Below are 26025 nucleotides of genomic sequence, written 5' to 3' on the forward strand. Positions count from 1 at the left end.
TATCAATATTCAGAGTTTGAAAACGGAATTCACCGGAGTTCCGCCGGCAGACTCTGTTACTAAAAGAAGCGTATACTATCTTGTAACAGTAAAGCGTCAATCTTTGATCGCCAATTTGTATTCTTCTCGATCTGATGGTTGTTGTCGAGGCCTGCAAGATTGGCCTCTCCCAATCCCCTTCTCTTTCCCTTCTTCAGGTCTCTTCCATGATCGTCGATCCCTACTCCTCCTCTCTTGCTCTTATGCACCCAGATTCCACATTTTCCCTCTACCCATCTCTCTCCCCTTTTTCTTTAACTTCCCCTTCTCTTCCTCCTCCACAAACCCTAATCCGCTACCATTCCGCCGCCGCTTTTGTCCGACTCCAGAGTTCTAACCCTAATTCTACTCCCCGCTCAGTCTTCGTCGCCTCCGGACCACACCGTGGCGGCGCCTCTGTGCACTTGAATTTCTGGATCCTCCGGGGTTCTCAATCATTCATCAGAACTAACATAATTTGCAATCAGAAGGGACTTGAATTTGAAGGTAGTAAAACTGGGGTTGTTTTCAATGTGAATCATGGAGTTTCTATCAAGCTTGTTGGGTCGATTAATGTTTTCGCGATGTACTCGGTTTCAAATGCGAAAATTTGGATATTTGCTTTGAAGTTTGTGGGAGGTAACGATGATGATGATGATGATGATGCCGTGACTCTGAAGCTGATGAAGTGTGCTGTCGTCGACTGTAGCATGCCTGTTTTTACAATTAATATCTCTTTCGGATTCCTAATCTTAGGGGAAGAAAATGGGGTCAGAGTTTTAAATTTGAGGCAGCTTGTTGAAGGTGGAGGTAGGAAACAACAATCACAGCAGAGGAAAATATACAATGCTGGATTGTCTTTACCAAATGGGTTGAGGCTTGGAAGTTCAGTGAATCAATCAAAACCTCTGTCCTCCAATGGTTATCTTGAAGGAAAGGTTGAAAAAGGGGGTGAACATGGTAAGTGTTGCTTCCTCAAGTTCAATTTTGTTCGAAAAAGATTATGCTATTAAATGCTTAGTATCCTGAACATGTTACTGTAACCTCATTTAGACTACTACTTATGCAATTTTCCTACTTATGATTCTTGGTATGTGCTTAGATTTTTTGTCATCAATTGTTGAGTTTTTTCATTAATAGGTGTAGATTAATTGATAAGTTATTACAGCTCTGCTGGTTGATTCTATATGTTTATGGGATGACGTTTTGTTTCAATTTTGTGCTTGTACTTGGTAAAAAACAACATTGCCTTCCAACTATTCCAATTTAGGTGCAGGTTGGCCCTTGTCTCGTTTTTGTTGACCTTTTCTGTCGGAACATATGTCAAAATCTATTATGTGGCATTTCCTGGCATGTTATGGGAGCCACGTTGGACTATTATTATATTTATTTAAAGCTATTACTCTTCCCTCTTCACCGATGGATAAAATAGATGTCAAATGGAGGATTGTCAATGAGATTCTCTGTTGTTCCATCTTGAGTGCGGACATAGAGGGAGAGAATAGAAGAGTTGATGTCTTTAGAAGATTAAGCTAGTCTGTCTTCCATTTGGAATAGTTGGAGGGCAATGTTGCTCTTCAATAAGTGTAAGAGAAAGTTTTCTTTAACTGAAATAGTTCGACTGATATGCTTTTTTACATCAATATTTCTTTCTACTAGTTAGGTTTTCTTGGATTTATCCTGTAGCTGAATGATGTGGAGGACAGATAGAGTAGATGAGATTTTGTGATAGATTGGGAAAAGCATAATGCAAGGCTAAGTTTGCCTTACAACTTCTGGGAATTAGAAATAGAAATAGAAGGTGACAGGTAGCTTGGATTTGTTACGTCCTCCATGTGACGTGAAAAAGAGGCATTGCTTGGAGGCTAGCAGAACTCGGGTTTTCATGGTTTCAACTAAGAAAGTTATATAATTGACCAGATAATGTTCCCTGTTTAAGGGGATTCATTCAGAGCTTGTTTGATCTTGAGTTATTTGAAAAAAAAAACTTGTTTGATGAAAAAGTGGGGTTTTTTGGAATTATTTGAGTTAAATAACTTAAATTGCTAAAATGTCCTTTTAGTTTTTAAAATTTAAATTTGATAAAAATAAAGTAAGGCTGTTTTAGTATTTTGATTGAAGAATTAAGTGATTTAGTGTTTGAAAAGATGGGTGATGTGATAAAGTTTTTTTTTTTTTATAAAATAACATCACACATCAAACGGGCTCTCAGATTCAGGGAAACTATTATTTTGAGTTCACTAACTTTTTGTATAATTTTTCATTTGAAAGAAGGTCAACTTTTATAGCATTAAAAAGAGTTGTGAACACAAAGTGCGGTCACTTTGAACATATAAATTGAACCAAAAAGGAAGGAAAAATAGATACAAGAGATTAGAATAAGATTAAATAAAAAAAGAAAAATTCCATCCGATTGAGCCGAATTAATTGAGCCGAATGTGAGGAGAAAGAAGCCCTCGATCATCTCTTTCCCTACATGCTTTCCACAAAATGTCCTTCTGTATGTATCATCTTGTGACAAGATGCTTAATGTTCTTGTAAAAGATAGATTGTGTTTCCTTTTTGGGGTAGTTATTATTGTTCCATTTAAGTCAACTTCAATGAAACATCTCCTTATATAGGTATATATTGCAGAATGGTCTGTTCTAATCTTGATGATGATTTGTTAGAGTGGAAAGTATTAAATCTGTTAAATTAAATGGGTGATTCATTATATGACAAAATCCTTCTCTTAAATCAATTTGAATTTCTCTTACTGGTTTTATCTGTTACTGTCTTTAGCATCTCATAGTACATTCTAACTTGCAGTAAAACCTAAGATGGTGAAGCTTAGACAAGAGTCCAGTGAAGCGTACATTTCGTTTGTGGAGCTTAAGAGCAAGGAAGTGGAAAGCAATGGTAGTCTCAAGAAAACAGTGACTTCATCAGCTAAAGCAATTTCTATACAGACACTATCCTCAAATAAGTTTCTTGTACTCGACTCTACTGGAGATTTACATATGTTATGCCTTCCTAAATCAGCTCATGGATCTAAACTTTCTTGTTATGTGAAGCCCATATCCTATAACATTAAAGTTAAAAAAATGGCCGTTCTTCCAGATGTTACTAAAGGTATGTTCCTCCATTGCTTTGATAATCCACTCGTCTAAATATTTGTGGATTTTTTAAAATATATTTTCTTTTCATGTTTTATTTGGATTGTTGTCTAGCATTTACTAAGGCTTTTTATATAATGACATAGACAATTCTTTAATTTAAATTGTAGTGTGTACAAAACAGATTCTATAGATGACTCAGGCCTTGTTTGATGTGGGTTATGTGAGATTTATTTCAAATAACCCACTATCCGATCAACAATCTATCCATCAATCGCATCATTCAAATCATTGACTAAAATACCCTCTATTTAAAAAAAATATCTGCATCAATCGCATAATCAATTAACTTTCCATTATATATTTATACTCTAATGTCTTTTTACCCAGATACATGATTTTCAATAACCTATATCAATCAAGGATATTTGAAAATAGCCACCTGATTATTCAAATAAATCGAGATCAAGGTCTTATACATATTTGAGGATGTTGTGTCATTTCAATTGCATGCCGATGCAGTTGCCAAAACTGTCATGTTTGCTTGAATAAGCTTTATGTTTTAATGGCCAATACGAAAATAGCGTCAACTATAGTTATCTGTATGTTTTATTGTTTTGTTTGCTTGAGTAAGCTTTATGTCTAAACAAATCATTTATCATGATCCTTCTATCTTGCAGGAACACGTGTCGTTTGGGTTTCAGACGGACACTATACCTTGCACAGGGTTGAGGTTGGTAGTGATCCTTCTGATAATGAAAGTGAAGAAAAGGAAGAAAATAAGGATGAGGAAGGGGAACAGGAAGATGAAGATGAAGAGGAGGAGGAGGTGGTTCAAGTATCAGGTTTTTATGTACTTCAAATTATGGGTTTCCTTCATTCTATATTATACAATCAACATATTCTGACACTTTAATTGATTTTCATTAGTTCATGAATTAGCTTAGTGCAGAGTTGATGCTCATCTTCCTTCTTTGTTCTGCTTTTTCACTTAGTCTGTTTCATTTAGATGAAATTGGAATTAGAATTGGGGTGGGGTCCAATTGCAAATCTTTGTTTGTTTGATGACTTAAAATATTTAGAATTGGAGTTATTATTCCAATAGAATTGAAAGTACAAAATTCTTAAATTTCAATTCCATCATTTTCACTTTGGAATTGCAATCCCATGATTTCTCCAAACATAATAGTTGTTAATTCAATTCCAGTTCTTATAGAATAGAAATTATAATTATAACTCCAATTCTAATTATACACCTCCAAACAGAGCCTTAAGGAAACCACTTATGCTCATGTTTGAAGACTGTAAATGCTTGTTGGCATTGAGTCATCCACTTCTGATTGGCTAGAATGTTAAGAATGTACTTGGCCAAAATGCTAGATCATAAAGATTATCCAAACTGCCTTTCCTGAACCAACAATCTGTTTATATCTTTATGTAAGTGATCTAAGTTATGTATGGAAGTTTTGAGGAAACATATCCTTGGATACTGTTACCTATGTCATTATGCTGTTTCCAAATTACAACAATGTATTTCAGTTCTTTATGTTTGTAATTTGAGAACCTCTAGTTTTCTCCCAATTTGTTTAGTTCTTAAAATAAAAAAATTAAAACTATTCTAGAAATTACTTAATTTGGTATGCATCTGTTTGGCAGCTAGTCAAGTGATTTTCAACAGTGAAGGGATTCAGGACATTGTTCCTTTTACCACCAGCTCGATATTGGTTCTTGGACAGGGTAAATTACAGTTATTTTATGCCGTGGAAACCATGGGCGGTTTATTATTATTATTATTATTATTATAGCTTTTATTTGTCCGAAGAAACTATTTTTTTGAAAAAGGTCAACTTTCATTAAAAAGAAAACGCAAGATGTATTTATTGAATTATAGATGGGTGGTAGAAGAGAAACAAAAACAAAAGAACAAAAGGAGAAGAAGGCTAAATACCAATAAGATCAAAAAATTCTCAACCCGTACAAAATCTCCTTTTTCGAATAGAAGTAAATGCGTGGAGCATAAAATCTTTGATTCTTTCAACTCCAAAACTTTTCTCTTGGAATGTTCTTCTATTAATTTCTTTCCAAATTGTCCACCACATTATGAGGGGTATAGGCTTCCAATCATCATTATTGTTTGCTTCCCACCTAATCCATTTTTCCCATAAGTCAGCGATGGTAAGCGGCACCTCCCAATGAAAGTTGAGAATGTTTTACATGTCTCTGGCAAGGTCGCAATGGAGAAGAATGTGATCTATAATTTCCTCGTTCTTCTTACATAGACAACACCTACGGGCTAAATGCATCTCCTTTCTTTTAATTTTGACGGTAGTTACAACTCCCCCATGAATTGCTTCCCACGCAGAAAAAGAAATTTTAGAAGGGACTTTGGATTTCCACACTTCCTTCCAAGGGAAACGAGTTGGCTCCCCTTGGATATTCGCATGGTAGATAACACTAGTCTTAAAATCCGGGGAGCCAGACAGAATGAAACTATCATCATACTCCAGTTGAAAAGGGTCTCCACTAAGCTGGCAAATCTGTCATCTTCAGCGAGCGAAAGGAGGCGATGCGATCTGATTCTCCATTCAGTGATGCCAAATTTAAGTCTATAGAAGTCAACCACTCTAGCTTTCTTTTTATTAGAGATCTCGTATAAGTCCCGAAAGGATTCGACCAATTTCCCTAGGATGCCACGTGTCATTTCAGAAATCATTTTTTTCCCCGAGAAGGAGATGGAGGGTAAAGGGTCTTCCCGTCCTTGTAATGTGCCCCCAGATGTTACTACTCTTGTGTGATCATCTGAAAGAGGCATTCATTTATTATCGTGAAGTCCATACTTGATAATGTCGACATTTTTCTAAAGACTATCATTCTCATTTTTAAACCTCCACCACCACTTGCAAAGGAGAGAAGTGTTAAAAAGAGAGATGTCTTTGATTCCTAGTCCACTTTGAGAGATGCTAAGTTTTGTAATGTCCAACCTAAACCTAACCAGATGAGTGGCGTACATTTAGTGTACAATATCTCAAATTCTGTTGAAAACACTTCTAGTCCGAATATAATACAAAATAAAAAAAAATAGACGTGTTGTTTTTCTTTAACGGGTAAGAAGCAGGTTTGGACCCTATGTTGGAACTAAATCTCAAATAACTATAGCCTATTTGGAAACACTTTTGTTTCTGGATCCGGATGAGAAATAAATTTCTGAAATCTGTGTCGAACTAAATTCAGTTCCAGAATTTGATCCAAGATCGACATCCGGTAATCTGACAGAAATTAAAAGTGTTTCCAAATAAAATTATTCCTGTCGAAATACACTTTTTTTTTGTTTTTTTGCAAATGGTCCGAGTGTGAAGACTCTAAACCATGACCTTGTATATAAGTTCCTCCACTCTACCCTGTCCAAAATGCAGTTTGCTATTAAAATTTGAATTACTGAACAAAATTATTTAATATCTTTGACTTTACTGATTACTTTCTGCAATTCTTAGAAACAAAATTTCCTCTATGATTTCTGGGTGTTATGCTATGGCCTTATCATAGTACTCTTGCTGAATCAGTAACCATTTGGCAACAAGGAAAAATATTCTCTACAAGCAGTTACTAAACAAGCTATCTTATTCTTCCTTCCCTTCATGATTCTTACTGCTGTATAACTTCTCTGCAGGAAATATATTCGCATATGCAATTAACTAATGGCATCTCATGATTCTCTATTACGGGTAATTACTCGTCTCAATTCTGTTTATTTTGTTATGATTTATCTATAAATGGAGAATGGTTTATCAATGTTGAATCATGCCTTCTTTTTTTCTTCCTTTTGGTTTCAGTTTTGGAGTCATTTGGTCTGTCAATCCCCGGATTCTGTTTACTGGTTTCATTTGTTCTTGAGCTTCATTTGTCTTATCAAAGTGCAGTTTTGAGTATGCTACTGTCCTTGAAGGTACTCGGTATTAAATATTCTTTCAATATCTTGTTTCTTTCTAAATTTCAATGCCAAGTAGATATGGGAGATAAACCAGAAGCTAGACACTTTATAGAAACAAACAATAATATCGCTTTAATTCTTGCTAAGGCAGAAACGGAGTCTAAATGAGGATCAGTTGGATGCTCTCTTGATGAACTTTGAGAACCTGAGCATCATGGAATCTTTTTCAACTATTCAAGCCACGATTGTTCCTCAGCCTGTTTCATTGGACCCGCCTGGTTATGCCTGAAGACACTAAACTAAATTAACTTACTGGGCAACCAGTTCAGTACAGATTTGGTGTGGGGCTTTATGCTTCCTTGTTGTTGGGTGACAGAATACAGAGTTATTACGATGGCTTGCATGAAGTCACGAGGTAGCTTTTTGTAAAAACATGTGATTGGATGGATATTTATTTGATTTTTATAACTTTGATAGTTGTTTGTTTATGTGGACATGCGATATTTCTTACTGTTTTTTAGACCTTTAAATATTGGAATCTTTATGTTTTAAGACATTTGAATGGTGATAATTTCTTTTGTACAAGAGACATGAATCTAATACACACTCTAAGCATTTTACTAACTTGTGTATAGATGAAACTTTGTTTGCTTGCGTTCTCAAAAAAAAAAAAACTTTGTTTGCTTGATCAATCATACCTTATAAGTTCATATATTTCCTTGGATTTTGTTTTTCTCGCAAGTATCTCAGACGATTTAGATGGCCCATAAGGGGTGGGGGTAGTGTCTTCTTCAGATATACTGTTGAAACATTTTTGAGAAAATTTTAGAAACTATCACGCATACTGATCAAAAACTTTCTACAGATATCCTGCAAGAAATGTCATGCTTCACAAAAACCTAAGACAAGGCATACTATTTACATATATTTAAATTTTATTTTTGCAATGACTATGTTAATTATCTTTAATAAAATTTCAATTTGGATTAAAAACAATTTATTTTTTATATTCCTGTTACATTGACAATATTTGTTCCAAAACAATTTATTTTTTATATTCCTGTTACATTGACAATATTTGTTGATGAAATCTTTTTGTTATTTTGTTAAATTTATTAGAAAACAACATAATGTCATTAAATAAAAAGACTCGAAAATAGTAAAATTTTACAAGAGTTTAGGAGAACTAACCAGAAGCTTAGAGCGCATTGAAATCAGAAGTAATGTTTATTTTCTCATATGTAAATGTAATGCTCCATCTTTGATAAATCAACCATTCTTTTTTATAAGTGGAAATTCGCCTTCACGTTCGAATGAGTGAGTTTTCTTCAAAAATAATTTCATTCCAAACAAATTTCACATTATTTTGAACTCTTGAAAATGTTTTGCGTTTCTCTTCATCCAAATATGATAAACAATATTTGTAATTAAGCACTTAAAGACATTTGAACTAAAGTCATTACCTTTTATCTTGATAATTGTCATTTCCTTGATATCAGTATATTCTTTTGGAAAACTAAGGAGACTCATTGATGTGGAGAATTTACCCTAAAACAATGAGGCAAATGGGCAGGGAGATGGTCAATGATCCCCTCATTTCCTATACAAAGAAGACAACTGAGATTCGGGGTATTCATATACTTCTTAATTCGATCACGCGTGTTAAGTCTTTCACGGAACGTCAACCACAAAATGAATTGGTGTATAAGAATAATTTTCTTGAATCACACTAAATGGGACCAATGTAACCACCTCTCCTCTATCGCGAATAATATTTTATGCTAATCTCGAGTCAAATTTACCTTTATTTTCAACACTCCAAACTCGAGAATCCTCACAATCATTAAAGTGATAGGAAGAAAGAGTACTGAGGATTCTCGTACCTTCTGGAATTCCCCTCAGAAGATTATTTCATTCTCTGTTTTTGACTTATTGGACATTATCCAATTGACATTTCCGTCTTATTTGAATAATAAAGAAGACACTATTATGAATAATAGGGTGATCCTCGAACCAGGGGTCATGCGAAAAAACCCAAAACAAAGTTCCGTTTTCATTCCCAATCTGAAGTTTGATAATCTTATCAGCACTATCTTTGATTTTCACAATTTTTTTATGGGACCATGTCATTTCCATCTTGATCTTGCATGTTCAGATGTTGATTTTATTTCTAATGAACTTCAAATAAACTCATCTGACTCATAGCGAGTCTTGTTTTTTCTTCAATACCCAAAAATACCGATAGGTGAAAGTTTTATTCCAAATAACGCAGTGTTTAATTTCAATTCTGCCTTCTTCTTTCGGCTTACAAACATCAAGACATTTAACATTTTTGCCTCTGCGCCCTTGAGTCCCCAGATGAAGTTCCTCATCAATTGATCAAGCTCTTTTAAAACTTTTTTAGGAGGACCATTTGTTGCGCCAGTAGCAACGCTCATGATTAATAGTATCCCATTCCACCTTTTTGTCATCTTACTTAAAAATACTATTGGTTTATTTTATCATCTAAACCTAATTATGGAATAAAGAAATTTAAAGATAACTACAAATAAAAGGACTATATATAAATGTCAACAAGCGGGGATAGCTCAGTTGGGAGAGCGTCAGACTGAAGATCTGAAGGTCAGGTGTTCGATCCACCTTCACCGCATTATTTTTTTTATCACACAATTTTTTTAAGCATGTCGAATTTCTTTATGTGGAATTATTAGTTTTCAAACAAGCGGGGATAACTCAATTGAGAGAGCGTCATACTGAAGATCTGAAGGTTATGTGTTAGATCCACCTTCACCGCATTATTATTTTTATCTACCCTTTCCTGGGAGTCGTAATGGTTGGTGAATTAGTCGAATTTGAAGAGGAGTACTATAGGCATTGCTCTAAATTACACAATTTTTTTAAGTGCGTCAGAAAATTTTGTGCAGAATTATAAGTTCTTAAAACATTAGTACCAATATTTTGAGATCTTCAAGCAAAATAGGACATGGCAGCTAAGACCAGTTGAGCAAATTTCCAAATAAATGTCAATTTAGGTTCAAGATTGTTGGTCTTTCTTAGGTGGGTCTGCCCACCGAGGAGACATTGACTTTAATTATGAGAACGAACCAACTATATCTAATAGTATTATTCAATTTTACAAAAATTTATTCTATGACCCATTTCGGGTTAGACAAAACCTAAATAACATCAGTTTAATTTGCATTTATAAATGCAAATGAGAAATGCATGTTGGAAACTCATTTCTCTATCGAGGAGGTAAAAGCGACAATAATGGATTGTGGTTGTGATAAGTTCCCCGGGAGCGACAATTTTACTTTTGGTTTTTTTTAAAAGCTTGGGAGTTCTTTAAGGCTGATATTATGGCAACTATGAATCACTTCAACTGATTTTTATCTTTTGAGAAAAGTTGAAATATTACGTTGATTGTCCTAATTCGTAAGGCAGTCAGAACTATCAACGTGAAGAATTTATGACCATCGGTTTGGTTACATCATTTTATAAGATTATCTCAAAATGTTTGGCTAACAAAATGCGTGGAATTTTAGGTACGATTATCTCTAGCAATCAGATGACTTTTATCAAAGGCTGACAAATTTTCAATGTGGCACTAATCGCCGATGAGTGTATTGATTCGGCTAACTCTAGAGGCAATAAATGTGCTTTTGTCAAACTCGATATCGAGAAAGCATATGATCATGATAATTGGGAGTTCCTTTTTAATATTATGAGTAGAATAGTATGTGGGAGAAATGGATCGGATGGATTAGATTTTGCATATCGACGACAAAATTCTCTATTATTATTATGAATAAGAGCTCTCATTGTTTCTTTGAGAGTTCAAGGGTTTAAGACAATGTGACCCTTTTTCCCCTTTCTTATTTGTTATTGTTATGCAAGGTCTTTCTAGAATGATGTCCTTTGCTGAGAATGCGAGTTTGTTTTGTGGGTGGAGTGCGCTGTGAGACGATCTTCGTTCACACTTTGCATTAAGAGAAATGTCAAGCATATTTGTGATATTTTTTGGTTATTTAGAACGTGTTCGGGACTGTGTGTTAATTTAGGAGAAAGATTAGATTGTCATTATTCTGAGATTTAAAATTGAAACTTTTCCGTCTACGTATCTCGGGCTCCCTTTAGGGGCTAAAGCTAGCTCCAAAGCTTCTTGAGACTCGATCATCAGTAAGATGGAGATGAAGCTTCCCATATGGAAAAATAAATGATTTTTGAGGGAGGTCGTTTAGTTCTTATCAAAAGCGTTTTTTCTTCATTGCCAACTTATGTGATGTCTCTATTTGTCCTCTCAAAATCTGTGGTCGTGAAAATGGAGAGAATTATGTGTAAATTCTTATGGGGATCGTCTGATTCCTCATTTTCTCATTTAGTGAGTTGTGATAAGGTTAAATTAATAAAAGAGTAGGGGGACTGAGAATCCGCGATCTTGTTTATTTTAATAAAGTATTGTTATCCAAATGGTGTAGTGGATTTGAATCTGAGCAAAATAGTATTTAGGCTAAATTGATTAAATGTAAATATGGTCCTCATAAGTTTGGTTTGTTCACCAAAAATTATTATAGACTCATGAGATGCAACATTTGGAGTGGTATTTATGCAATATGGAAGGTTTATTGAGAGCATTCGATTTTTATTGTGGGAGATAGAAGTTCGATTAGTTTTTGGGACGACACTTGGCGTGGTGGTAAATGTTTGGTTAATGTTTTCCCCGAGATTGTTTCTATTTTTTTTTTGTAGATATTCATCGGTCAAAGATATTTTGACATTCGATCTAGTGATTTTGCTAATCGTATTAGATATAGAAGAAGATTGAACAGTGAGAAAAACATGTAATGATAGACTTTTGTTCATGGTTAGAAATAAGGGTTTAAACCCGTCTTTCTAGATTTTTTGCGGCGACATGATCTAAATAAATTTCATGCAGGACATTGTTACACTTTGTTTAATAAAGTTAGCTCGATTGATCTTTGGTTGGAGTGTTATTCACAACGAAATTCTCACTGACGATAAATGTATGGAAAAAAACATGATTATTGTGAGTCGTTGTTGTATGTGTTAAAAATAGGTTGAGACAATTTTTCATCTACTTTTACATTGTCACGTTATTGCAAATACATGAAATTTTTTGTGAAATTTGACTAGAATATAATGGGTTATGCCGAAAACCGTTAGTGACTATTGGGAGGCATGGATTGGACGATTAAAAATGCGAGACTTGGAAGATAAGTTTATATCCTCATAATTTTCTGATGGATTATCTGGTTGAAAGAAATCAGAGAACTTTTAACAACGAAAGTAAGTCGTTAAAAATTATTCACAATGTTATTATTATGACGATATCAGAGATTAAATTCGAAAAACCTGTGGACTCGTGTGGAGATTTTATTATTTTTCTTAAAAAAATTCGAGGTAATTAATTATTTTAATGTATTTAATTGATAAATAACTTTTTTTTTTTCATGTTTTCATCTTTACAATTTTTTAATAAATTGATATTTTTTTAAAAATATAATAAAAGAAAAGGATAAAATCCAAAAGAGGATTTTAAGAGGAATTGGAAAAGCCACGTCATCCTTGATTTGGCGGTTGATGAGAATCGGATTCTTCTCCATGAAACTGCAGCCTCTTGTTCTTCTTCTCAACGGATATAGACTTTCTCTTTCTCGCTGATACTTTCTCTTAGAGGGTGAATCCAGGGACAGAGAATATTCTACGGCGATGTCGTTGAAAGCAGCTTCAGCAGCCGCAGCCTTGCTCGGTACCGGAGGTACTGTTCTCTGCTCCGCTCGCTTAGATCTTCCCGAACGCTTTAATTTCCTCTCCTTAGATGGAGTATCACCCAATTCTCGCTCAATTCAACGCCTGAGATCGAGGATCCTTGTCAACGAAGATTCTTTTCACGCCTTCCCTCATCGTCTCCGGCTCGTCTTTTCCATCAAAGCTGCCGACTCGACTCAGCCGTCTTCTCTCGCATCACCAGAGAAAGATATCATCACTGACGACGAGTTTTCCCTCGCTAAGGTATTTCGTTTCCTTGTCAATTTGCTTCAGTTCTAGTTTTGTCACCTGTTGGACTTCTGAGCTGCTATGATTGGGGAAGATGAAATTCGACTGTGTTGGATCAAGTTCATAGTTCATACATGTAACATGTAACAATCTTGTTCTTGAGTTTAAGACTATTCATAATTCATGCAGGTTTCATTTGGTGTTATTGGCCTAAGTGTTGGAGTATCGTTACTCTCGTGAGTACCCTTCTCTACACCATTTTTAACAAAGATCTTCAATGGACTTATTCATCTTTCTGCTCTCCAGATACGGTTTTGGTGCATACTTCAATATCCTTCCTGGATCTGAATGGTCTGCAATAATGTTAACATATGGCTTTCCTCTTGCCATTATAGGGATGGCACTGAAGGTGACATTAACTGTTTCTTTTCTCTGTTTACCTTCGCAACTTGATCCAATTTTGAAGGACCTGAAATTTGTTCCCATTAGTAAAAGTGTAACCATCATGCAACTTCTTTTTTGCAGTATGCTGAACTAAAACCAGTGGAATGTTTAACATATTCAGATGCTCAAAAGTTGAGAGATCAATGTGCCACTCCTATTCTTAAGCAGGTACTAGTTCCACTGTTTGATTGTGTATGTCTAACTCATTTCGCTGCCGGGATTTTACTTTCTTCTGTCATCTTCAATGGTTATATTAGACGGAGTTGCTAACACATGATTATTCATGGAAACGACCTTTTTCATGCATCCTTGATTATTAGCTTATGTATCTCTTGAGTCTCGTAATCCATTTCACGTCTACAAGAATAACAAACCATTAATGGAAGTATTTGAGATTATGGAAGAATAGGCCCATTATGGGATGATTCATATTGCATCAGGTGGAGGAATTATTATACTTCAATCTCCTAACCCTTAGTAAACATTGACTTTGCCTTAGGTCAGGGATGATGTCATAAGATACAGATATGGGGATGAGCAACATTTGGAAGAGGCACTTAAACGAATTTTTCAGTATGGTCAGGTGAGTTTCTCATCTTATGGAGGTTGGTTTGTTTCAAAGTAACGCACTTACATCAATTACATATTAAAATTTGATTTTCGACCTGACTTCCATAATTGATGCTTGCCAATATTTCAGTGTTCTCTTGCTTTAGACATTGAGGAAACCTGAATTGATAAGAAAATATAGGAAGCTGCTAACATCAGGTCTTCCGATTTCTATGATTATTAGGGTGGAGGAATTGCTCGAAGAAGTGCACCAATTTTGCAAAAGATCCGTGAAGAAGTATGCTCTCAAAACTTTCTCAGCTGGCATTACTTTTCTCACAATACAAGCTAACTATCTTTGTTAAAATCCTGTTTCATCTTTCCTTCAATTGTATTATACTACAGACTTATATATTGAGTTCCCTTCTCTATTCTTTTGGCTGATGTATTGAGAGAGAGTTGTCTCTAATAAAAGAAATTTTGATTCGGTACAACAAATTTGATGTTCTCATGACACATTCTTTGCACCATGTGTGCCAGGTGACTGAAGATGGTAAATACTGTCTGGTCTTGGTGTTTGAGGCTAAAGCTCTAAAGCTGTCAGATTTTGAACAGCGACAGGTATGACACTATACTCCGTTTTCTATCTTACTACACATTTTTTGGATAAAGGTTCATTTTGCATCTGACTTGCATCAATACTCAACTTGTGTTGGGTTCTTTTTGCTTCATGCATTAACACATTTCCGTTTTCTATCCTACTACACTTTTTTTTATAGAAGTTTATTTTGCATTACTTGCGTCAAAGACTCGTTTTGCTTCATGTACTTTTAAAATTGGCCCAACCTTCAGTACTTGGTTAATTTTGTTAAGTTCTTAAATCATCTCTACACAATTTATGCAACTCCTTCATATCAATTCTTGACTAATATATATATATATATATATATATATATATATATATATATATATATATATATATATATATATATATTCTTTTTGAAAAGATAAAATTATGGTGAAAAACCATCAAAAACATTTAAGTACAAGTTATGATCGAATTTTCTTTTGATGCAAGTTCATGATGTAAAATGAGTTTCTTTCCATTCTTTTTCTGGAAGGACAAAAACTGATTCAAAACCTTACTGTTGCAAGTTCTCGTCATAAAATATATATTATATTCCCAGTCCATTATTCATATCTCCTACATGACTTCATAATCTCTTTGATTTTCTTAGCCAAAGTTTGCTTCATTCTTTGGACCAGGAATCACAGCTGAAGTAGGTAAGTAATTTTGAAAGATGAATATTTGAGTGAATACAGTTAAGTGGATGATACTAAGCTGTTATTCATGGTTTAATTTACACTAAATGTTTCTTCTGTCTACTATTTATTTGGTGCGACAGTAAAGGGAGAGAAAGACCTGTATGAAGTAAGGCTAATTTCCAACACGACATTGTAAAAAGTCACTGATGTTCCTACGAGGCCAGCTGAAATGTCTGATCTAAAGCCGAGAAACCTCATGTGAAATGTATGTATACTGTCTGCCTTAATGTATTTATTTCTGAAAACATCAATTGAATTTGCAATTGAACTTTAATATCAATATGGGTAAAGAGTTAGTTCCATGTCAAAATGAATCCATAAGCCGATAAATTGTCAATCGCAACAATATGGTTAGTATACAAATTAATCAACGCATACAGGAATTGTAAATGCTGCATATCTCTTAGTATCCTTTCAGTTTTATGGTGAAGAAGGAACTCTTGTTTTTTCTTTGTCTATCTAAGAAGAACACTTGTTGGGTGCAAAGGATTGGATTCATTCACTTTCTTTTGTTTCAATTCTTCAATGATTTTTTTAGTTAAAAATCGTTTGAAACTCCACATTTAGTGTCTAGTGAAGAACAACAAAGAAATTCATGTTAAGATACCTTTGGGAGGATCCTTAGAAGAGTTTCTTGTAATATTTTTGAGTGTTTATCTATGAGATTATTATATATATATATATGTTGTCGTCTTTCTTTTAATTTAATTAATTTGTTTGTAATATACAATTAACAGGTTTTACTATCTTCACAAATACAAGTTTGATCTTTCACAAATATATACACAGTAGATTGGGTTGGGTGGACAGAATATTTGTTATATTAATTTATAAATAAATTCCACTCAATAATACAGATACATATCAACTTTATATTCTGATCGGAATGATTGTATGGACTATTATTTTGTTTATGATTTATTTTCAAATATAATAGAATTTGGATGGCCTGTGTTATATTTGAATATAATAAGTATGCAAAAACTTAGTAAATTTACAAATATTTATATATATATATTTGTAAAATTATTAAGTTATTGCATAGTTTTATTCAAATATAATTTAAATGAAGTATTTAACAATTTAATTTGATGCAACTATTATTTTAAGTTTGGTAAATTGATAAGATTTTTAATTGTTAATTAAATAATTGATTTATGTTGCTTGTTTTGGCATATTCTTCCACGATAGGTCAATGGCTAGAGATGGAATGATTAAAGAATTTTGAAGAAATGAAATTTATATAATTGTGACATTTCCTGCAATCACCGTTTATTTATCCCACCTCAAATCTCAACTATTCTCACAAAACCATGAAAATCAATAACAATATTATCTCCAAAGTAAATAATCAAAAACTTGATAATGTGAACAAGAAACACCGACGAAAATAAATACAAAATTGACAAAATCACAAGCAAGCTGATTACAAAAATGTCACAATAATTATTGAGAGAATTTTATGTCTTCAAGTGGACATGATAAAAGAACTTTAAATATAAAAATATATTATAATAATATATTTATATATTTATATATTAAAAAATTGAATAAAAGTCCTTAGTCAATTTTGGTGGCATTAGGGTGGACCCACCAACACCGGTTTGCATGGCACTATCAGATGACAGCGATTGATCGTAAAATTCATTCTCGTGAGGAGTTGAGAAGAAGAATCTGGAAATTTGTGAATTCCCCAATTCCCTCTCTTTTCATTCTCTCTATTATTATGCGTATTGGGTCCGATTTGATTCTTCTTTACCAACCACCGTCAAAAAGAAGAAGATGAAACTCAGACTGGGTCGCGATCAAAAGAAGAATTAACTGCACTCATCATCAAAAGCGAAACAAAGAAAGTAAAAGAAAAAGAAGAAGTTTTTCTTTTAGGATTCCATCCAAATCATAATAATCCCCCATGAGATTTCGTGTACCCGTGAAATCCGACTCAGATATTGCTTTTAATCGCTAGGTGGTTGTTCCAAGCGTTATGGCAAATCCGCCCAATTGAACTCATGTTATGGAGTTTTTATTCGATTATATCCTGCTGGAGATAGCATCGCATCAGGGATGGACGAATTGCCTGGCTCTTTCGGGACGAGCGCCAGCTTGGCTTTGCGATTAGGCCAGACCGTATTCTCAATTGCTTCCCTTCTTTTCATGTGCTTGGATATTCAATTCTACAGTTATACCTCATTCAGGTAATTAAATCCTAATTATTCCATACGTACAATTTAATTAGGTTTTGAAGAAAATGAAACAATTATGATCAGGGTTCGGTTTGCTTCTATCCATCTTGGCTTACATTTTTGAATATTCTCTCTAGCTATACTATTTCAAGTGGTTATTGGTACAGTATATTGCATTTTGAAAGCCTTTAGAATGGTTTGTTTCTTCTTTCCTATATATGGCCCAATTTATTAGCTTGTAGTTGTGGTGACTACTAACATAGCATAGTGGCCCCTGGCTAGAAATGTATGTGGGTGAGATTATATCTGAAAACTAAACTTAATCAAAGTCATATTCAGAATCTTGATTAAGTGTTTCCAAGTGGGGCAGTACAAGGGATCTCTACATTGATGAATTCTTTGGTTTTCTGGTTAATAATCCATTGCAGCTTCTTGGTGATAGTGATGGGTTTTGTGAGTCCATGGAGCATGATACTAGCCATGTTAGATGTGTACTTAATCTTCTTCAAAAGTCCATACAATTACCATCAACAGGGACGCCGGTCACTTATTTTTATTGTTGCTGCAGATTGGGTATAAAAAAAAATTTAAGTTATTTTGTTCTCTGTTCCATTTAAACTCCTTTGAGACTAATAAAAATGATCATCTTTGAATTTATTTGCCAGATTCTATGTTTGCTGTCGCTTGCTGCTGCTGCGTCAACAGCAAGTGTGATAGATTTCTTGATAGTTTCGAAATCTTCATTCTGTGGAGAGGGGAAACTTTGTAGTAGATATCAACTCTCTGCTGCCATGTCTTTCTTGTCCTGGTTTTTATCGTTAGGCTCCTCGCTTTTCAACCTTTGGCTTCTTCCGTCTCTCTGAAACTGTAATTGTCTATATTCTATAGGGAGGAGGAGGAGGAGGAGGAGGAGGCGCCCCATTTCAGGATTTCAAATAAGGTTTCGTTCCCTTTTTATTTCTTTTCTTAGTGTTGGGATTTCAGAGGACAATGGTAAATAAAATCTGAATTGGTTTCTCAAACACAAGATCTTTGCTCTACAAATTGCTAATTAAAGCATTTCCATTAGAATTGGTTTGCTTATACCAATCCAATCCAATCCAAAGTATATGCCTTGAAACTTGAAAGGGTTCAATTTGTCTTACCTTATTTTCTTATTCATCTTTAAATATACAAGAAATTGTACATTCTCGGTTCCATAATTTCTTGCTGTATATCATAGTTTACTTCTAGTTTGTACAATTAAATTTGGCATCTTGCCTATTGAGAGTTTTTAGTATAACTAGTTGTTGTTGCCTATCATTTGGGGAATACAATTTGATCTCTCGTTGAAGGAGTGCATCTAAACCGTCAAATTATTTTTGTTTTAAATAGTCATAAAAACACAACTTTACAATTATGAATATTTTTTGAATCCTTCACAACTACAGTCTTTCAATTTGTGCATTTTATCTGTCTTTGTTGCGCGATGTGGTTTGCAGTTCAACTTCCCCGCAATCATTTAGATACTACTGCAACCACACACAACTACTATATATGACATACTTGTATATGTCTTCTTCCTTTGTTATTATTGAAGTTGTTTACTCCAATTTATATGTGACAATGAAACTTCAATGTTTCAATTATTCAATATTATATATCCCCCAACTACCTTGAAATCACAAAATGACATCAAATATTATTGTTGTGTTTGCATTAAGTGATTAACCAAACCACCATCATCTAGAGTCTAGTGTTATGAAGCCTTATTGGAATCTGGAGGATGCCTAGAAACTGATGATCATGATCAATCATTGCACGTGCAGTCTCACGTGGGTGGTCTGGGGGTGCTCACGTGGGCAGTTCCTCACGCCATTAATATGTAGAGCCCAAAAAAGACTATATACTTCTTCTTCTTCTTCTTAAAACATATAGTTTTGACAAAATTAAAATTTAAAAGTAAATTCAAAGAAAGTAATAAAATATTTGATATTTGACAATGAAAATATATCCACCGACACTGACAACAAGTGACACAAAACCTAGCTTTAGCTAGGTCTCTAAAATTAGATGGAGAAAGGCCCTGGATTTTTGAAGTATATATATATATATATGATGTTTGATAAAGTTATTAAGTTAGTTATAATTGAAATTAATTGTATGATTGAGTGTATCCCAGTTCAAAAATCATTGGCAGCCAGATGAATGATATTTAATTTTGGGTGATGATTTAATTTATAGAATTCGTTTTGTAGGACCCTCTCACGATCGACTCGGTTCAAACCTATCTAGCTAGAGTCATCCACAAATGAAGCCAAATTAATAAATGCAATTTTGTTGCTAGGGGAAATTAATGCAATCAAAGTTTTGTTGCAATAACTTTAGACAAATTATTATGGTGCAAAAGTTGCGTGTAACTCAAATTATACAGTTAACATACTGTTTTGTTACAACCACATATACTTCCTTTTTCTATTACTTCTCATCAATTTTCTCTGTATTAATTAAATATCTTACTATTTAAAGAAAACTGTTCAAAGTTATTAGACTTTTTTTTTTATGTGATGAATTTTGATTTATATTAAACTCATTATGGTATGTATCTGAAATCGAAATAATATTTGTTTAAGAGATTTTAGATTTATTAACTTAAACAAGATAATGTCTTATTTGTAAATTTGTTGATAATTTATTGTATATTAACAAGATAATTTGAATTTGATAGTCTTTATAAATGAACTCAATGCAGTCGCGTTTTAAATCCTATTTAAAAAAAAACTAGAGAATAGGGGATATAACAATTGGATCGGGAGCGGAGGAATATATACATTTATTATCTCCGTCTCCCATTTTATTCCGGATATTTTTTTTACTATTATTCCCGTACCATTTCGTCCGGTTTCATCAAATTATATTATTTCCGCGAGACTCCGTTATACCATATTAATTATCTAAACGAGAAAAAACATATTTCATCAAATTATATAAACAGATTTTTTAATATTATATATATTATAATATATTAAAAATTTATATTATTATAAAAATATTAATTTAAAAATCTTGTAAAACTTAAAATAAAAATAAATATATTGATACGGTGTTATAAACGATGTTTATTAGTGTTTGAGAACCAATAATACAAATATCATCCATTTCCCAAATAATGACTAACTATGCAGTAGTTGAAAATCACGGGATGGGTTATAGCCCTCCCTTGTACATGATCTCGACACAAAATATGAGTAGTTTTTAAATCAGGGTAAAATGGTAATTATCTGAAAGGACTATTATATATATAAACGAGTCCTTGGACAGGGGAAGACATGACCATTGATCTCCTCCGTCATAGAAAAATCACAGACGCAATGGCGAAAACAGCATTGTCGTCGGTTCTTCTGTTAACTATAATAATAATAACAACGGAGGCAGCACTGCCGGCCGGATTCAACTCGGTCCAAGATTTCGTGGACGCACACAACGAAGCCAGGACAGAGGTGGGCGTGGGGCCAATTGCCTGGAATTCGAGCCTGGCGAAATCATCGAGCCTTCTGGTTCGATACCAAAGGGACAAGATGGAGTGCAATTTCGCCAACCTGGGCAGCAGTCGTTACGGGGGAAACCAGCTCCGGTCGGAAGGTCAGGTGGTGTCGGCGAGGGAGGCGGTGGAGGCTTGGGTGGAAGAGAAACAGTACTACAATCACGCAAACAATTCCTGCGCTAAAGGGCGGCAGTGCGGGACTTATACGCAGGTGGTCTGGAACAAATCGGTTGAGTTGGGTTGCGCTCAGACCACCTGCTCACAAGGTGTCAGTTTAACCATTTGTTTTTACAATCCTCCCGGAAATGTCGACGGAGAAACTCCCTATTAATCATGTCGGTCGTCTCGATCAATAAATTAATAATAATAATAATAATAATAATAATAATAAGGATCTGTTTCTTTTGATCTCTAGCTAGTACTGTTTTCAATCTCTATCTGAAACTTTTCTTATATTACCCGATCGGTCTGTCAGGCAGTCAGATTACTCTACTTGCTTGCTTCTGTTCTTAATTATAAACAAATCATTATAAACTAATGTCTGTTTTTAATGTCAGTCTGATGCTGTTGTCTTTAAATTATTTTTAAACTTAACTTGGATTCCTACTAAGTATTCGTGGGTTATGCATGATTCTCTCTGGGAGGTTTGGATCGAGACACTATATATGACATATATGACGGGTTTGAATCGTTGAGTTAGATCAAGACACCATATATGATGAGTCTGAATCGTTGCGTTAGATTGAGACACCATATATAATGGGTCTGAATTCGAGACACCATATATTATGATACACCATATATAATGGGTCTGAATTCGAGACACCATATATTATGATGGGTCTGAATCGTTAAATTAATTTTTATATACGACTGATTCATATAATTTATAACACTATTATTATAACATTATCTTAAATTTGTTAAGAAAAATCAGTAAACATTGATTCGAAGGGTTATTAATTTTTTTCACCCTTTTTCTATTTATTTATTTTTCTCTAATATTATACTTTGTTTCTATTAAATCTATTTTTTTTTTTAAATCTGTTAATATCCAAGATTATAATTCTAATATTTAATTTGAGTACATTACAAATATTCCAACGATTCTCTCCTATTCTATTTTATTTTAGGATTTATATATTTGTAGGTCATACATAATCTTTCTATCTAATTCTTTTGTTCTTTCTATAGATGACAATGGATAGTGATGTACTCAAAATTGACTTGATTTACCTTATCTAATCGTGACGGGTCTCATCATGTTTTGAATTTTTAATGGTTACCCAATATTGAGTTTATTGTCCATAGTTTAGGTCCATATATTTGATATTTGTGTACAAAATAACCAAAAGATTTAAAGTCACAAAAATCTAATTCATATATCATATATAATCAACAAACATAGGCCAACAACACATAATCAAAACTATCATTAATCTCACTTCATTTTTTTTTGTACAAAAGATTGGACAACAAGAACTATCTAACATAAAAACATTTCATAACCGCTCCCAAGTTTTTGAAATTTCCATCTGTTTACCTTACCAGCTCCTTCGAAACAAGGTATCGGAATGCAAAATTGTAAGGAGCCCATTCGATGGCGCCTTTCCGATGCTTAACCAGCTGACACTTCTTAACACTCTTCCTCAAAGACTCCGGCAAACATTGCTGAACAATCTCCAGCACTTCAACCGGGCAAAGTCCCGAATCTTTAGCAAAGTTCTCCACTACTTTCGGCAAAAGTACTTTATGGTCTTTCTTTACACCAAATGTGGCACGAATATACTCCTCTTTCGCAATTTCCAGTTCTTGAAATATCCTTTTAGGAGTGTAAACGCGAACCTGGAGAACCGAGATGGAATTAGAGAAGAACAATGAGTTGAACTTAGAACTATTGAGAAATAGATGATATATTATTATTATTATTATTACCGCAGGATCAGAATGGCTTCCCGAACATAGTGCAAAGTGTAGGAGCGGTTCTTGTTGGTTGATTGAGAATGCTTGTCGTTGATCTCCACTCAGTTTAGTTCGCGAAGAAGGAAGCAGCAATCGCAGCCACTACGAAAGCAGAGTATAGTCAATCATCAATTATTATTCAGATGAAGGAATAATAGATCAAATTACTTCTCATCATTGTTTTTTCAAGACATTAATAAAAAGAAAACTAGACAAAGACAGGAACCGAGGTCTGTTTATTATACCTGTCCAGGACGAGACATTCGACATCCTAGGATTATATTCTGTATCGTATCTGCGCTTATTATGTGCCCGCCAACATTATAGGCGGCCTGCCCCCAGAAAAACAAAGAAAATGAATCAATTTATTCAAAAACAACGACGAAAACTAATAAATGTTAAGACCTTACCTTTAGTAGAATGAAAACTCTCTTGACATTATTTTGAGGAATTCCATAAGCCAGCAGGGCCTGTTCCATAGTAAACAATAAATTTCTGGCGATAAACCGAAAAAAGAAAAGAAAAAAAAGATTGTTAGTTCATTACATGCATCACCAATGAATTGTGTACATTGATCCAAAACGCGACCTTCTCCCCGTGTCTCAACTTCTCAATATCAACTTCTTCTAACCGAGAAATCAAAGACCTGTCGCGAAAACAACACTTAAAAATAGGAAAATCTTTTATAATTAAATGCATTTTTTATTGTGACAAATGATTCACCTGAAATTCTGTAACATGTCATCAATATCTTCCAAATTCTTGTTATTTCTGTATATGGTGGAAACTTCAACCATGGTGCTGTAAGGTCCACTAAACTCCTTTAAACCTTCAACATGAAACGGGTTATCTAACCGAACATCAAAAGATGAATATTTCCTAAACCCGGGACTCCATGTATCGTATTGATCTTTTGGAGAATAGGCGCTAGTTGATGACAATGACGAGCTAGGGGATGAATGACCACGATTCGTCGAAGGTGGATCTGCAAGCTTGCAATAGATAGCCGCCATACACTTGATCATGTCTTCTGAAAGATTGTTGGGAGTATCTGGTACATGATCAGATATACGTGTTCCAAGATGTTCGGCTAGACTGATTACATTAGTAGAACTATTCTGAGCATACTGTAATAAAAGATTAAAAAACATCAGAAAAAACATAAACTAACTAGAGATTCATAATGAAAATCAACTGACCTCTGTCATGGACAACGGTTGGGAGAAACAGGCACGGATGGATTTGGGAGAAGCTCGGCTCGATAATGAAGAGTGGCAACGTTGTACGCTCGAATCCACTAGATTTTGATTGTCTGAAAATTCAAGACAGACTCTTCTTGGAGTAGTTAAAGGTGGTTTTGATTTCTCTTCTTTCTTAGGAGGAGGAGTCGAAACTTGTTGATCAAACGCTTTGCGATAAAGAGATAGAAGATATTGTTCCAAATGAGTGACTTCTACTTCCAATACTGCAATTTCTTTAATTAATTCGGTTGCAGGCTGTAGTTTAACAAATCAAAACCATGGATTATTGTTCTTTTTCTTTCGAATAATTGTAAGAGTTTGAACCCATGTGAGAAAAAGAAAAACAAGCTAACCTTAGGCATGGATTCCTCATTTATAATGTGACAAGGAGATGAAGATTTATAACCGAGGGCCTTTTCTAAACCGCAACGAACACCTACTTGGTCGTGCAATCTTTTTTCAAGCTGTAGAATCTGAAACAAAAGAAAATTGTTTTCCTTACTTTCTGCTAAATAGAGAAACATTAATGTTTTGAACTGAATTTGTACCTCTTGTCTCAATGAAGCCTCGACATCTGTTCTAGGCAATTCTTTCTTCTTTGTCTTAATGGACCCGACAATGGTTCCCATATCCTATTTGTTATTATTCAAGAAACACGCAAAGCTGGAATCAGAAGCTATGGATAAGTTAAAGCTAAAAAGCATAATTTCAATTGTAGTTCAATTCCTACCAGTTTTGATCTTTCAGAACCAAATCCATTGAAATCACTTAAGCCATCAGTTTCAAGCTCTCCCTTGCTGGAAAAACTGTTAATGGAAAACAATGAAGATTTCAGGATTTACCAGAATTCCAAAGAAAATGAATCCTAATTTATGTAAAACTAATAATGACGATCTCTTACCGAAAACAAAAAATTCAAGATCCTAGGATTCACATAAAACCCTTGGAATGAAAACAGGGTATGAAAATAGAAGAAACCCAGAAAGAGTAGAATGAAAGAAGCTCGGAGAAGAAAAGGGTGTAGAGAAAAATCACATAAAACCCTTGGAAGTTAGAACAATGAATAGAAAACAGTATATGAACATAGAAGAAACCCAGAAAGAGTATGAACATGGAAGTTGTGAAAGCTCTTTTACCTGTTGCAACGGTTGTTTCCAAATGTTATTTCCGGTCCAGCCTCCATCTAGAAGAAAAACAAAAACAGGTTTGGCAAATTAAGATTCACCGTCACCAAACAACAACGTAGGAGAGTCTACCATTTCTCAGAGCTCTGTGTGGGAGAGAAAGAAAAAGAGAAAGAGAAAGAGAAGAGACCCACCATTTCTTATCAAAAATTTGAAGTCACACTAGGGTAAAAACACCAGGCCTTGTCGTATTGCAAATGCAGCAAACAGGTACTTATCGTGGATCCATTAATGGGTTTTGGCCGTGAAGCAGAGCAGAGGAAGAGGAGTCGCAATTAGCTTAAAAGGGACAGAAGATGACAATTGACAGCTGCAGAGAAGAGATTCTCACAGAGTCTACAGAGAGGAAGAACACAGTGTAGATTGGTTTTGTGCAAATGAGAGTAGGCTTTTAGCATGAAAAGAAAAAGTCCTCGAAAACATCAACTCCTTTCTAAATGTCAATGAGTCCATAAACTTTAGTCTAAGCAGAAGGGTGAGATCTAAATGGGACAAATCAGAGGCAAATTAATTAACTTTTCCCGATAAAATATGAATAGTTTTATCCAAGAAAC

The 26025-nt window shown here is 34.3% G+C and overlaps 5 protein-coding genes and 1 non-coding gene across 7 annotated transcripts; 5 read left to right on the top strand and 1 right to left on the bottom strand.

Moving 5' to 3' along the window:
- LOC124926821 lies at positions 1-7649 on the top strand. 2 transcript variants are annotated; one of them, XM_047467131.1, is made up of 7 exons: positions 1-978; positions 2827-3129; positions 3794-3958; positions 4770-4850; positions 6781-6835; positions 6944-7056; positions 7189-7649. In XM_047467131.1, the coding sequence occupies exons 1-5, from the start codon at positions 135-137 to the stop codon at positions 6807-6809; spliced, it is 1422 nt and encodes a 473-aa protein (XP_047323087.1). In that variant the 5' UTR covers positions 1-134; the 3' UTR covers positions 6810-6835; positions 6944-7056; positions 7189-7649. The 2 variants fall into 2 exon arrangements, with proteins under 2 accessions (XP_047323087.1, XP_047323086.1); XM_047467130.1 differs by having other exon boundaries at positions 7193-7649.
- A 1969-nt stretch (positions 7650-9618) lies between these two features.
- Positions 9619-9691, top strand: TRNAF-GAA. Its single transcript has one exon. It is a non-coding gene; the product is annotated as a tRNA-Phe (tRNA).
- A 3021-nt stretch (positions 9692-12712) lies between these two features.
- On the top strand, positions 12713-15678 carry LOC124926949 (thylakoid membrane protein slr0575). Its single transcript, XM_047467283.1, has 9 exons — positions 12713-13074; positions 13249-13295; positions 13366-13468; positions 13585-13671; positions 14003-14086; positions 14297-14350; positions 14593-14673; positions 15291-15336; positions 15459-15678. Exons 1-9 carry the CDS (start codon positions 12772-12774, stop codon positions 15512-15514), a joined length of 861 nt encoding a protein of 286 aa, XP_047323239.1. The 5' UTR covers positions 12713-12771; the 3' UTR covers positions 15515-15678.
- Positions 15679-17106: 1428 nt separating this feature from the next.
- On the top strand, positions 17107-18822 carry LOC124927285 (CASP-like protein 5C3). Its single transcript, XM_047467676.1, has 3 exons — positions 17107-17573; positions 17990-18134; positions 18227-18822. The coding sequence occupies exons 1-3, from the start codon at positions 17443-17445 to the stop codon at positions 18422-18424; spliced, it is 474 nt and encodes a 157-aa protein (XP_047323632.1). The 5' UTR covers positions 17107-17442; the 3' UTR covers positions 18425-18822.
- Positions 18823-20874: 2052 nt separating this feature from the next.
- LOC124927458 (STS14 protein) lies at positions 20875-21492 on the top strand. Its single transcript, XM_047467868.1, has one exon. The coding sequence runs from the start codon at positions 20912-20914 to the stop codon at positions 21413-21415; it is 504 nt and encodes a 167-aa protein (XP_047323824.1). The 5' UTR covers positions 20875-20911; the 3' UTR covers positions 21416-21492.
- Positions 21493-22447: 955 nt separating this feature from the next.
- On the bottom strand, positions 22448-26025 carry LOC124925478. Its single transcript, XM_047465486.1, has 12 exons — positions 25606-26025; positions 25424-25470; positions 25018-25093; positions 24836-24919; positions 24641-24760; positions 24246-24542; positions 23770-24173; positions 23593-23692; positions 23457-23516; positions 23292-23378; positions 23020-23148; positions 22448-22929 (listed from the first exon to the last, which is right to left on the bottom strand). The coding sequence occupies exons 1-12, from the start codon at positions 25606-25608 to the stop codon at positions 22624-22626; spliced, it is 1713 nt and encodes a 570-aa protein (XP_047321442.1). The 5' UTR covers positions 25609-26025; the 3' UTR covers positions 22448-22623.

The sequence above is a fragment of the Impatiens glandulifera genome, chromosome 2, assembly GCF_907164915.1.
Source record: "Impatiens glandulifera chromosome 2, dImpGla2.1, whole genome shotgun sequence".
NCBI lineage: Eukaryota > Viridiplantae > Streptophyta > Magnoliopsida > Ericales > Balsaminaceae > Impatiens > Impatiens glandulifera.

Excerpts from the sequence above, each read along its gene's own strand:
- LOC124927458 (XM_047467868.1), top strand. The coding sequence starts at position 20,912 with ATGGCGAAAACAGCATTGTCGTCGGTTCTTCTGTTAACTATAATAATA.
- LOC124926949 (XM_047467283.1), top strand. The coding sequence starts at position 12,772 with ATGTCGTTGAAAGCAGCTTCAGCAGCCGCAGCCTTGCTCGGTACCGGA. Across the intron at positions 13,296-13,365 it reads GTTGGAGTATCGTTACTCTC|ATACGGTTTTGGTGCATACT; the intron begins GTGAGTACCCTT and ends TCTGCTCTCCAG. Across the intron at positions 13,672-14,002 it reads CCACTCCTATTCTTAAGCAG|GTCAGGGATGATGTCATAAG; the intron begins GTACTAGTTCCA and ends ACTTTGCCTTAG.
- LOC124925478 (XM_047465486.1), bottom strand. Across the intron at positions 24,761-24,835 it reads AGGCTTCATTGAGACAAGAG|ATTCTACAGCTTGAAAAAAG; the intron begins GTACAAATTCAG and ends CTTTTGTTTCAG. Across the intron at positions 23,693-23,769 it reads GACATGTTACAGAATTTCAG|GTCTTTGATTTCTCGGTTAG; the intron begins GTGAATCATTTG and ends TTTTCGCGACAG.
- LOC124927285 (XM_047467676.1), top strand. The coding sequence starts at position 17,443 with ATGGACGAATTGCCTGGCTCTTTCGGGACGAGCGCCAGCTTGGCTTTG. Across the intron at positions 17,574-17,989 it reads TACAGTTATACCTCATTCAG|CTTCTTGGTGATAGTGATGG; the intron begins GTAATTAAATCC and ends AATCCATTGCAG. Across the intron at positions 18,135-18,226 it reads TTATTGTTGCTGCAGATTGG|ATTCTATGTTTGCTGTCGCT; the intron begins GTATAAAAAAAA and ends TTTATTTGCCAG.
- LOC124926821 (XM_047467131.1), top strand. The coding sequence starts at position 135 with ATGGTTGTTGTCGAGGCCTGCAAGATTGGCCTCTCCCAATCCCCTTCT. Across the intron at positions 979-2,826 it reads TGAAAAAGGGGGTGAACATG|TAAAACCTAAGATGGTGAAG; the intron begins GTAAGTGTTGCT and ends TCTAACTTGCAG. Across the intron at positions 3,959-4,769 it reads GGAGGTGGTTCAAGTATCAG|CTAGTCAAGTGATTTTCAAC; the intron begins GTTTTTATGTAC and ends TCTGTTTGGCAG.